Genomic DNA, 14,065 nt, shown 5'->3' on the forward strand with positions numbered 1-14,065 from the left:
GAAGTACAGTGATATTTGTACTAATAGGTTTGGCACTTGATAATATTTACAACAATAAACACAAATATTTAAGCTAGTTACAGTTCTACAATCTTTTGTTGCTATAGTGCTCCAAGAGTCCCTTAAAATTAGTGTTTAAAGAAGGCACAGTATGGATGGTTATATCATGATTTCTGAGATGGAATTTGTGTTCTGTAATTATATACATTATGCAGTACGACAGTATAAAATACTTTCAAATGGTAAATTGACATTAATAATTATTGGAGAAAATGCTACAGCTCAGATAACCTTAAAAAACTTCATTTCAAAGAACCATAGCAGATAGACATTCAGAATTTAACTTTGAATGTTATCAGAATATTACTAAGAGAAAAATCTCATTGAAGTGTAGAAGAATGTATAATTTTAAATGTTCTGAAATGATCTTACTTGGTCATAATATTTTTAAAACGAGAATAATTAGATATTCTCACGAACAACTTTTTCTTTTAGAACAAAGCATTTTTCTAGTACTCTACAATCTTTAATCCCCTAATAATGAAAAGGAAAGTTCTGTTTTAAGTGAAATATCTTTACAAAAGTTCATGATTTATGTAACACATTCTCACCGAACTCAGTTCTGCAGTCTGGCATTTGTTCCCGCTGCAAACTTTCATACACATGTGTAGGATTATCACTTTAGTCTTTATTTAAGTTATGAAATCCAACAAATTGTATAATATATATTTTACAAGTCTCTGGTCAGACATTTGCACGTATTTTCGATTCACTCACATATGATACCCAATATATAATTGTGAAAAGCATGAAGCAGATTGGGAAGAGCACCAAAGAGACTTGATCCACCATTCCTCTTTGTGATCCGCAATAGAGAACCACATATTCTGCTACCATTCGGAACTTTTTTCTGGCTGGTGGTTCTGTTCCTTCAGGTGCAGCTGCATGCTGGTCCTGTAACGAGACCTGTATTTTTTAATGTATTGAAGATAGTGCAAACCTCAAAAGACAAGCAAAGGTACAAAAATTAAATTTCATAATACAAAATTGGAAGATGTCAGGAGACATAATTGAATGGAAAATATTAGTCGAAAAACACTTATGGTACTGGTATCATATTTTCTGTGTACTGTCTTATATTGGGGTCTCAGTATAGCCTTTATTATTAACCCTTAAATTGACGAAGTATCCTATACTGTTACTACGGATACAATATCTTAATTTATACTATAATTTTAATAAAATTGGTAGGAAAATATGTTTTTTTTAATTCAATGCAGTGGAACTTGACTAGAGTCATTGGCCGTACAATGGCGATAAAAACTAATAGGAAGGAAAACGAAATAAAGTGAACAATGTCCAAGGAAACTATGAAGGAGTAGATGTCAGCACTGCTGCATGGTAGGAAAATATAAATTTAAAGAAAATTTCTTAAATCGCGAAGGACTGTAAAGAAAACAACTAATGCAATGTTGTATATTATTCTATAATTTTCTTTAATGGGTCCTTTATGTCTGAGCAAATTTTCGTATCATACAATATACTGTCGTTATGTGTGACAAAGGTTTTGTAACCTAGTGATATAGTCCCATCGCTTTTATTTCCGGCAGCCAATCACGTTGCAGGTCGGCTACATTTAAACGTGTGTGTCTTGTGATTCACTGCAGATAACGTTATGCACTTTCTAAGGCTTGATAAATACTTAATATAATCGACCGCCATTTTGACTCTTTCGTTAGCGTTCGCAGAAAGCGCACAAGGACATTATTCACCGCTCAATTATTTGCTCAATTACAGTATGTTTGATTTATTGTCATAGGAGCTAATGTTTAATGGTGCGGCCAATAGATTCCTCATCTGGTAGCTTGGCAACGAATGAACAAAAATTGCGAACAATACTACCTACCTAAACTTTATAGAGTCTTAATTTCTTAAGGCGTAAGCAAAGAGGAGGAGTCACGCTGGAAATAACAGCAACGCGACTATAGTGATTGAATTAGTTGTTTTTATTGTGGCTTAATCTTTATGTTTAAGCAATTGTTTGTATCATATATACCGTACTGTTCTTTTGCGCGACTGAAAGGTTTTGTAATCTAGTGATAGTGATCGAATTAATTAGTTCTTATAGTGTCTTAATTTTTATGTCTAAGCAAATTTTCGTATCATATATGAAATTCAGAAGGAATGTATGGAAATTGGAATTATCAACTGGGAGGAACTAGCAAAAGACAGAACAGAGTGGAAGCATTTTTTGAAATCGACATGGAGTTGATATGCTCCAAAATGTCCTTTGATTGATTAATTGATTGATATACTGTTGTTTTGTGTGACTGAAAGCTTTGTAACCTAGTGATAGTGATTGAATTAATTAGTTTTTATAGTGTCTTAAATTGTTACGTAATCGCCAAATATGTAGCCTGGTCAAGTACTGGAACATTACTCAAATCAAGATTTCAGGTATAACTCCCTGTAAAGTTGATTTGAATAATTTCGAGGGAAACATTGTTCCGGGGCCGGGCATCGAACCCGGGACCTTTGGTTTAACGTATCAACGCTCTACCAACTGAGCTACCCAGGAACTCTACCCAACACCAAATTACTGTTCAACAACTGGGATGCAGTGATCAGCATTGCTTCAAGAATTTTTTTTTTCTCAAACCATAAATATGTATCATGAATTTTCCAGTACCATTCATTTGTGTAATCTTAGGGAAATCTTTATTTTTATTTTCAATTCTTATTTGTAAATATCCTTTAATTAAAATTATATTGTAGTATATACTTTCACTAAATGGTCAACTATTGGTGCATCGACCCTTAGTAAAGAAAAATGGGAAGGGAAAGCTAAGTTATAAACAACAAATATTAATTAAAGGGAAAGAGTTTTTGTTAAGAAATAACTAGAATGATTGTACGTAGTATGGAGTATATAGGCCTAGTAATAGTTATTAACAGTAAAATGTAGTTAAAGGTGGGTTCTTGGAAAACAGAAACATAACAGGATCACCATTAATGAATGATACACAAATTGTAAATAATTTTGATGACCATAAATATACAATATAAATTCCAAGACATAGAATTAAATGAAATATTTATACCTATGTTATAACCAGAAAAATCTTTTTTCGCAAAGAAAAAGCTTAAAATAAGATACTTCAAGATAAAAGCAGAAGAATTACTTTCTAAGTACCCAAGGGAGCATAAAATTTTCACACTTACAAACTGAATTACACTGGAATAACTGCCCATACATAAAACTCATTATGTAGCCTAAATAAAGTCTCAAAACTGGATTAAAAAACTAAAATTACTACAATAAACTCTTGAAACATTTAATACCAAATAACTAAAGACAAATGGTTCAGAAAATAACGAACATGTTATTTGTTAATTTTAGAAGGCTGTATTATCATTAGTACTAACCCTGATTATTGTTGGTTGAGGGGAAGCCATTTCTTTAATATGTTGATCTTGTGTCCCATCTTGGGGGACAACTTTACTGCTGCCACCAAAGAGCCGTAGGTTATCTACCCTGGTGCTTCCTGAACGGTGATGCATTAGTGGAGGCAGTTGTGCTGGTCGATGATTGTTTGCACTGGCGTTGTTACTAGCTGCAGCTGCAGCAGCCGCTGCTGCTACTGCTGCTAGTGATGGTTGTCTATTGCTTTCATTGGGTCTTTCCCAAGTTGTTGCATTTATCCGTTCCAAATCTTGCTTCTTATGTCTCCAATATTTATCATAACGAATCCCAAATAGTACAACAAAATACTCCAACAATGCAAAGAACACGAATAATGTGCAAGATATAAGCCATACTTCTATACATTTCAGTTCCAAAGCATTTGGTGAGTTATTTCTGTAAAAAAAAAAAAGATAATATATGTTATCAATCTTATTTCAGTCAGTTTAAATTCCCTGTTACAGTACTAAAACAAACAGCTCACTGCAAAGTTGAGAAATGCTATTGCTATTGTAACATGAAGATACTTAAATACTGTACTCTTGACTAGAAAGCAGACTCATATGCACTAAAAGTGGCAAAATATGCGTGCACTTATGCACTTAAAAACCAGAGAAATATGCACTAAAAATAACAGAATATACACTGTTAAAATTGAAAAACAGAAATTGACTTTATTTTGAGCAATTTACTATTTTTAATGGGTTTTCCGTTATATTAAGAATATTGAGACACCATCAGTTGTCTATTCCAATAAATTTTTCCAATGAAATTGTGTTTTCTTTCTGTTAAGGATCCCTGGCGAACTTATTTTTTTACAGCCCTCGTAATTGCGATCGAGTGGCCAAAATTTGTATAAGCACTTATTTTGAAATTATTAACATAGTGACAGAAAAAAAAAATAACTTTTTTAACTCCCCCCATCAGAATGTTTGCTTCTAAGCACTTCTAAAATACAAAGCACTCCAGAAGCTGTTGAAGTTTCTTCGACTTGTCATCATAATAAAATTAAATATTCTGATTTGCCACGTCGACAAGTAGAATATGAAATGAAATTTCATTGTCGTGCTTATATTATTGTTGACAGGAGGCGAAATTCGAATTTAGTGAATGCAAGCAAGTCTATCAACACTTCCTGTAACTTATGTGCCAATCAAATTGCAACATTCTCGTGGAAACTGTCAAAATCTTATGCACGTGCGAAGTAGACAATTAGGCAGCTTCTTGTTTTGATCATCCGTTCTTTTAATCTCAACTTTCATCCATAACCTCACAATATTATACATTTACACAGCATAGCGTCCATTTACGGAGTGCTTTGTTGATTGCCGCGGAATTGCCCACAATGATTCTTTCTGCATGTTGCCAGATTGCAATAAGTAAAATGTAACTATTTTAATGTCTTTTAATGTCTGTTTATCTTCTCTATTCTATTTTCAGTGTTTTTAATCTTGGTTTAAACAGCAGATTGTTAAAAATAACAAAATATGCTTTTATATGCACTAAATGCTGAAATATTTATTAACCCCTTAAGTATGCATATACTATGTACTATAAAATCTAGATATGTGGTTGCAAATAACTTGAAATGCATTTATATAGCTAATGCTGCCTTATGATTTGCAAATAAGGAATAAAACATACAAATATGCCAAAATCCGCCTCCTACTCATGATGTACATATTGTATAATATGATAGACATAATTTAAATCTCATAACAAATAGGATCATATGTGTTATTTTCGTACTTGGTTATTTAACAACACTGTATCAATTGAATTGAATTGAATCTACGGGAGGGGGGGCACTATGGCTCAGCACAGCACTGCAACCCAAGCTAGGTGGATTCCCAAATCCATACCGGCTGACTACACTAAGGTTCGCTGCGTACCCAGGTTTTGAGCAGACAACCTTCCTCGTCCCTAGGCTAGCCCCCTCCATGCATCACCAGCCGACGATCGGGGAATGTTATAGAATGATGACGAAATGGAGAAATGGTGATGGAATGATGTAAATGCTTAATATGGGGAAAAAAGGAGAACCTTGAGAAAAACTCCAGCTGCGACCTTGTCCGCCACAAGTGTCACTATTGATTTTTCAATGAAAATCTCAGACCTGACCGGAACTCGGAGTTCTGACCACTCAATCACTGCAGGGGTAACACTGTATCAACTCCCGTACAAAGTTATTTAGCGTTGATGGGATTGGTGACAGCGAGATGATATTTGGCGAGTTGAGGCCGAAGATTCGCCATAGATTACCTGACATTTACCTTACAGTTGGGGAAAACCTCAGAAGAATCCCAACCAGGTAATCAGCCCAAGCGAGAATCGAACCTGCGCCCGAGCGCAACTTCAAATCGGCAGGCAAGTGCCTTAGCCGACTGAGCTTTGTTGGTGGCTATTAAGTGTTATTACTTTAATCTTATCATGAATCAAGAAATGATAAGTCTTCTATTTTAGGACCAGAAACTACTAAATTGTACATCTTGATTACACAAATTTTAATACTATATCACTTCGGATTATGTATTATATGTCTTTCTTGTGTTCAATTCTATCGTACTTGGTTAACATGTTTCGGTCTGTTGTTGACTTTCTTCAGAGTTCTGAAGAAGTTCAACAACAGACCGAAACATGTTAACCAGGTACGATAGAATTTAACACAAGAAAGACATATAATACATATTCCGTACAAAATTGTCTTTAAACTTTATAGACAATCTCACATTTAATCAAAACACTGGAATGATTATGGATCTGCAGTAGCCTAGCCTGGCACTAAAGCCTAGTTATGACCAGTATTGGATGTAATGACTTAAGTAGGTCTAAGTTTCAGATACCCACAGAAGAGACTCTTCATTATCTATTTTTTTGTTTTAAATAATATCGTTCTCGACACTTTCTGCATTGGATATTCTCCAAGAAGCTTGTTCTATACAACGATTATATTTATAACTGCAATCGCAGATGGAAATGAAATCAAATGCGTATGCAATATTGAAAGATTTTCCATACATTAGCCCAGAGCTCTACTCTTGCTTTGTTAAAATATAAAAATAGGTGGACACCTGGACCCACTGTGGAGCTCATTGTGTGTAGCAAGACGCTTGTTCTATAGTTGAGACAACAGAGGTGATAAATCATGGATTATTAGCGAATGGTAGGTGAAACGATCCTAACCACAATAAATAAATAAATGAATTCTCACTATCGGTATCCGGAAGAATAGGCACATACAATTGGAAAACTTGTTTGTTTTCCGTCTTTTTCTACCTTGCGATATCGAGTTTCTTATATTCGATCATACACACTGTATGAATAATACATGACTTCAGCATTAGTCTATATTACTATAATTATTTGCAGAGTGCGATTTAAGATTTCTGATGAGGAGGGGATAGAATCCTAGATAAAGAATACCATACATAACATTATTATTATCCTCATTCGATACTGCTCAACGCTTGGTCGCATTGAGTTGCTTGTCTTGCATCTTGATCATAATAATAATTATATCCATGAGCAGGCTTAAGATAAGATGTGTAATTCCTAAGTTATTGACTGTTGTCAGCTTGCTAATGATGATAATACATCAATATTATTTTCTTTACTTACTTTATACTTTATAAAGTACAAGGCCTTATGGCCTTAACTCTGCCAGGCAAAATAAAAATACTACTACTACTACTACTACTACTACTACTACTACTACTACTACTACTACTACTACTACTACTACTACTACTACTACTACTACTACTACTACTACTATATTTTGTGAGGGAGGGATAGAAGTTATCCCTTGCAGGGATGTTAATATGAATTTAAGAGAGGGGGATAACTTTCCAACAGAAAGGGCAATCCCTCCATCGTCCCCGTTAATTCGCACCCTGATTATTTGGCATATTTCGGCTTCTTGCTTGCATTCTTAGACGTATGATTAGATTTCTGATGCCAGCACGAGGTCGGTCCATTTAAGGCAATCTGCACATGTTAACGACTCCTAAATGGGCGTTTCAAGACCGTGTCTTCGCGCATTGTTAAAGTAGCTTTCCGTAAGGTACAGATATAAATTGCTACTATTGCCGCGCAATTTTTCTACTGCAGCTGCAAAAGTTGCGCGTCGTGTTCAAACGTACCAAAAGCAGCGAACGCGCTGCATGCTACTTTTCGTGCTGCGCAACCCGAGTGCTGCAAAAGTTGCGACTGGAAGTTGCGAATCTGTTCACACAAAAGGCGCAACTTTTGCAGCCACAGTTTAACTGCAGCTTTGCATCTGCGTGTTGATTTGTGTTGTTTATTCAATATATTTTCTGGTTATACTCGCATTAGGGTTTCAGATGATGAAGTTCAACCGACAGCTTACTTATCATCTGTTTTAATTATAAACTGGACAACAAAACGCTAAATTAAAAAAAAAAAAACAGAAGATGGTGGGCCGAAGAAAGAATAAAATTACAGAACAATGTGAAGTTATAATCTCCTTCGAGAATTACGACGAAGGGCAAGCGTTTTTTGCGAGTATCGGAGATTACTGTTTACCGGTATCGTACTGTTCTTTAATCTAGGGTTGCCAGGTTTTTAAACGAAAGATTTGCCATCATATATTAATTTTATTACACTGAATAGAACATTGTTGTTTACATAATCTACATTTAATTTAATCCTTCCGGTATTTCTCTTGAGATTTAGCTGCCCTTAACAATTTTTATCCTGTTTTGCAAATTAGTGAAAATGTTCATAAATAAAAGACAAATTCAATATACAAATTGTGTTCTACTTTGATAGCTCAGGATAACACTTGTTTATAACAACTGTCCATTAATTCTTTATTAATCTACTAATTCCACAATTTAGGACATCTGGCCGAAATCTATGGCTGACCACTAGGATCCAGAATACAAAGCAGAGGTTAAATTAAAAATGAGATACAATATGATTTGCGAAGAGAATACACGACAATGATAAATTTAAAAATAAAGTACAATTTGATTTCGGAGAAACATGAGATGAAACTACAATTAAGAGTAATGAAATGAAGTAAAAAAGAAAGACAGAAGCTGGAATGCTAGTACAAACCTTAATTAGAACTTAGGCCTATTTATGATTGAACACTTTCTTTATAAATTTTAGAAAAAAAATAAAGCCAGTTACCATAATCGCTTCCTTGATAATGATTACATAGTCTAATAAAACAATCTTACTCTCACAAAATTTTAACACAATTCATCAAGGTTCACAGTTTCTTGCAGTCTCAATATATCAACTTCAGTTTCAAAGATAGAATAATCAAATTCTTGACTCAATGAAAAGCTATATAACTTTCAATATCGATAATTTTCTGTAAAATTATAGTGTTTTTCAAGATAATGCAGAGTATTGACATACAACATAAAAAAGTAACAAAAGGAACAGTAGCCTATGTGATGTCATTGTAAATGCAATATTCCGGGACTTGTAAATAAGATTCTTTGATGTGCGTAGATCAGAATAAAGGAAGAAATGGTATTACAGACAAAAGAAAAACGTAAGCTATAAAAATAAGAAAAAAAAAAACGCAAAGCTTACGGGAAAAACGTAAGATCTGACAAAGCTATTTTAACCGTTCTTTATTGTATTGGTCCCCAAGAGTGTGCAATTTATTTTGAATATCATATTCTGAAATTTACATTGCACTAACTACACCTAACCCCATATTGTTATCTATTTTTATACTTTCTTTGACTCAGCACCTTCCGCTTTTTGTAGTTTAATGTTCTGTTCTCCGTTTCATTTATTAAAACAAGTGGTAAGCTGGCGCTCGAGTTTCATCATTAATTAAAATCTTAAAGGTGCATCTACACGGTTCAACTTTTCTTTCAATTTTAACCATTCAAGTAATGCGTGCAACAGTGAACGAAACGCATTCAATTGTGCATGCCTTTTTCCACTAAAAATTATAGCGCATGCGTCAATTGAAAGATACCCATCGCCGGTGGGTATTTTGTGCGTTTTTCGTTCAACAGTAACATGTAGCGAGTAGCTGATTGTTATAGGTGGCCGTGAATAAATTGAGATTGTTTTGATTGATAATGGTGGGTGGTGGGCCTCTTAAGCTGAAGATGGCGGCAAGTACGATTAAATTTTTTGAAGATTATTGAAAATACGAGTGCCTATGGAGTGTTCAACCACAATTTTGAGAATCAAGTAGGCCTAAGTATTGGCTTAATATTTAAAATTAATTAATTGATATAACCTATATACGTAGTGAAGATAACGTTCAATATGGCGTACCACGTAGACATAAAATCTTCATGCAACTTAATTGAACGTGCGTTTTCAACACAATTCTTTCAATATTCTCCCCAGATTGCATGCGTAAGTGCATGGAAAACTGAACTGCGTAGATGCACCTTAATGCGAACATAGCCGCAAAATGTATTGAAGAATCAACACAGAGATGAAAAGTTGTGCGCTTTTTCAAAACACTTCGTGCAGCGCTGTAGCAAAAATGGGTCATAAAAACGCAATCCGGCCAGCTGACTGCAAAATGGTGGACAATTAATATTGACTGCTGTTACGGAAATAATAAATTTAACCTTAAAAGAACGGAACATGTTAAATACTTTCGTATGTCATGGTAATGCCATAGAATTAATAGAGAACGCACCTTGGTTGGCTATGCAGAGGATTCAGCATAACAACGGAAGCGTTGACATTGATGTCACAGAGGAGTAGTATCCGTTCAGTACGTTTCAGTACACAAGGAGACGTGCAGTGAAAAGTAACTGAAGCTCATTGAATCACGATCATTCTAAGTTTGAGTTGTGTATTGGTGAAGTGCAGCGTAATACAACGGAAAACGATGTCGAAAACAAAACCCACAAGAGTCAAGCAGTTAATAGACTAGAAGAATATGGTAGTAAGTACATTAGAGGAAACGAAGAAAGTATTACTACTATATCAGGTATGCTCATTCTCTGACTCGCGATTACGTTCTGTAATCACAACCTTCGAATGTAGATCGTGCTGTTCCTCGTTCGAAGCTCGACGGATGGCTGCGGAAGGCAGTTCAAGTACTTAGTAAACACACGAACAGTGCGGGACAATGACACAGTCAAAACCTTCTGTAAGCAAACGATCATTCCGTACAGTGTGGGGGGAAGCCTATTTTTGTTGTACGTTCGGTGAAAACGGAAAGTGATTACTATATTGTAAGATATTGTCAGGAATACTACTGAGCAACATAAAACTACATTATAGGCTCTGCTACCCAGAACATGCCGAAGTGACAGAGAAGCTGTTTTCTGTAATATAGCCTATTTTCATATACCAACGTTATTATTATTATTATTATTATTATTATTATTATTATTATTATTATTATTATTATTATTATTATTGTGGTGATATTATTCCAGCAGAAATAGATATTTTGATAAAATAATTTTTCAGGGATGCAACGTGCACTACAGCTTCAAGAATTGAAAGCACTTTATGAAAGGCCAAACATTGAAGAGAGTCGAACAATTCAGAGTCTATGTTTTGGAGCAAGTTAGCCTATGTAGTATGTTGGGAATTAGTTAAGGCACTAAAACCCTTCACGGATGGTGAATTTGTAAAGGGATGTATGGTGCCTGAACAAAATATAGTTAATTATGTCTCTGTACTGCAACAGTTCAAATGTGAATTCACAGAACATAGATTTAGTGATTTTAGATGTATGGAGAGTGATATTAGTATTTTTGTTAATCTTTTCATAAATTTAGTACAATCCGTGAGAGTGCAGTTCCAGGACGAGTTAATTGATTTACTAAGTAACGTAGAATTCAGAACTAAATGCAGAGAATATGACTTGACAAGCATAGAATTATTTAAAAAATGAACAAAACTAAACATTACAAGATAAGCTTATTCGTTGCCACTATGTTAGCTACCTTCGCCTCGACATATGTGTGCGAACAATTATTTTCGAGAATGAAGGTTACTAAATCCAAACATAGGTCCCGATTAACAGATGAGCATCTTTAGCGCATTGCAGTAAATTCGTTGGAAATAGATTCCCGATTACTTGCAGAAAAGAATGCAGATGTTGAATAGGCCGCAAAGTAGACTATATGGTGGAATATGAAAATGATATTATCAATCATATTATTATATCATAACTATATTAAATATAATAAATAATGTAATAACTGAATATTGCAGTGTATACTCTTCCCTTTTTCAAATTCAGTTTATTATCCGTATTTGTAAGTGTGTAAGAACTATGCTACGGGCGGTGCTGCAATGTAGTTGCGGAGCCCAGTCTGTACACTGTGTGTGTTATGCAGTGCAGCATCATCCGTGTAATCGGGGCTTTTACAATTTTGAGCATACCTGTTCTATATTATGCAATACAGAAATACGGGTTCACGAAACAAGATTTTTACATAGACATTCATTCGGGTCCGGGTGAATTGCCACAAAACCCGAACAGTTATAAAATCGAGATACGTTAATTGCTACAAAATTATCTGCGGTCAATTTTGTGTTTGGTACCAGTGTCGATCAAGTTGCTTATGTTTCGTATCAGTGTCTGTTCTACCCTGCTTAGTGATGGCAGTGCATTTGACTTACATTGAAAAAAAGTAAACAACTAGTGATCAACGATTTTAAACTGTCTGTTCATTATATATCTAAAAGTAACAATCATACATGGCGGTGTGTCCAAAAAAACTGCAGAGCGAAGGTTTACACAACAGGGTTAACCGAAGAAATATGTGACATGGGTAAGTGTGACTTTACTCATAATCATACGAGCATAGTCGAGGTAGAATTAAATCGATAAGAAATAAGCAATACTTGCAAAAGAAAAGCAATAGAAAACTTATCTAAAAAACCTTAAAAAATCAATCGTGTTGAATTGGCAAATCTTGACAATGAACATGAGTTGACAACAACGGATCTTGAACTTATTAGGCGAAATATACATTTTGACAGATCAGCTGTACATCCCGCATTGCCTAAAACAAGACGAGAGGTCCAAGAAATGCTGGAATCAATGACCATAAAGACAAATAGAGGCGAAGATTTTATTCTTGAAAACGACGTAGAAAGTGAATTAGTGATTTTTTTCGTGTATCACAAATGTATCAGCTCTGAAAAGTGCAGATTTCATTTCAGGGACATTTCAGTATTGTACCCGTCACTTTTATCAATTGTATTCCGTGCATGGTCTGATAAATAATATCTGCATACCTCTGTTATTCGCGCTTTTGCCAAATAAGGCACTTGGATCCTATACTATGCTGTTAGGCGTTTTGAAAAATCTTCAAATTTCCCCTCTTAAATTTGTCATAGACTTTAAAATTCCCACAAAGATAGCCATCGAAACAGTGTTTCCAGATAGTAAAACTGAAGGTTACACATTTCATTTGGGGCAAGTGTGGCACAGAAAAATGCAACAACTCGGCCTTTCAAAACAGTTTGCTGATGGTAAGATGAAGTTGGGAAATGGTTGAATTACGTTTATGGCCTACCATTTCTTCGTTCTGACGAAGCGAGTGATTTATTTCGTTGAGTACTTCATGTCAATAAAACCTAATGACACAGTGATTATTTATTAGACACTTATATAAAAGAAGATAGCATTTTCCCGCCGGAAATGTGGTCAAGTTTCTCGTCACATTCACTGCACACTACTAATGCCTGCGGGCCACCGGCGTGGCTCAGCCGGTTGAGGCGCTTGCCTGCCGGTCTGAAGTTGCGTTCGGGCGCGGGTTCGATCCCCGCTTGGAGTGATTACCTGGTTGGGATTTTTCCGAGGTTTTCCCCAACTTTAAGGTGAATGCCAGGTAATCTATGGCGAATCCTCGGCCTCATCTCGCCGAATACCATCTCACTATCACCAATCTCATTGATGCTAAATAACCTAGTAGTTGATACAGCGTCGTTAAATAACCAACTTAAAAAAAACTAATGCCTACGAATCTTTCCATTCGGATTTGAACTCTAACTTCTACCATCATCACCCACATATATTTAAATTTATAGAAGTCCTAAAGACATTGCAGACCAACACTTCTGTAAAATTATAAGTGCTACACAAGCAAATTATTACATCCAGAAAAAAACGCACTTGTTGAAAGAACAAGTTTTCTTAAATAATAATAATAATAATAATAATAATAATAATAATAATAATAATAATAATTTATTTATTCTGGCAGAGCTAAGACCAGTAGGCCTTCTCATACAAGAATATTCCTTTGGACAAATCATATCTCTTTTAGTCCCGAGGTAGAAATTTTACATGAAAATTTCTGACCCCGCCGGGAATCGAACCCGGGCCGGCTAGACTCAAGGCAGACATGCTATCACAGAGCTAACTCGGCGGACACACTTAGGAATCTATCTATGGCTCTTCGGCCCGTTTTCGGGCCATGGCCTCCCCAATTCCTCCTCTCCATTCTTCTCTATCCCTTGCTGCCACCTTCCAGTTCCGCAATCTCAGCAAACTGGTAGATCTTCTTGAACTATATCCTCCCATCTATTCCGTGGTCTTCCAACAGGTCTTTTTCCTCCATATGGCACCTCTAAAGTTCTCCTTTGTATCCTTCCATTCTCCATCCTGACTAT

General features: G+C 35.3%; 1 protein-coding gene across 1 annotated transcript in view; it reads right to left on the reverse strand.

Moving 5' to 3' along the window:
• LOC138714272 (glutamate-gated chloride channel-like) overlaps positions 1-14,065 on the reverse strand; it is a 101,563-nt gene continuing 87,498 nt past the window's right edge. The window contains exons 5-6 of the mRNA XM_069846766.1: positions 3,427-3,859; positions 1-954 (exon numbers count right to left, since the gene is read on the reverse strand). Of these exons, the coding sequence (XP_069702867.1) occupies positions 745-954; positions 3,427-3,859 (643 nt within the window). The 3' untranslated portion in view covers positions 1-744. The remainder of the gene's footprint in view (positions 955-3,426; positions 3,860-14,065) is intronic.

This window comes from Periplaneta americana, chromosome 1, assembly GCF_040183065.1.
Source record: "Periplaneta americana isolate PAMFEO1 chromosome 1, P.americana_PAMFEO1_priV1, whole genome shotgun sequence".
Taxonomy (NCBI): Eukaryota; Metazoa; Arthropoda; class Insecta; order Blattodea; family Blattidae; genus Periplaneta; species Periplaneta americana.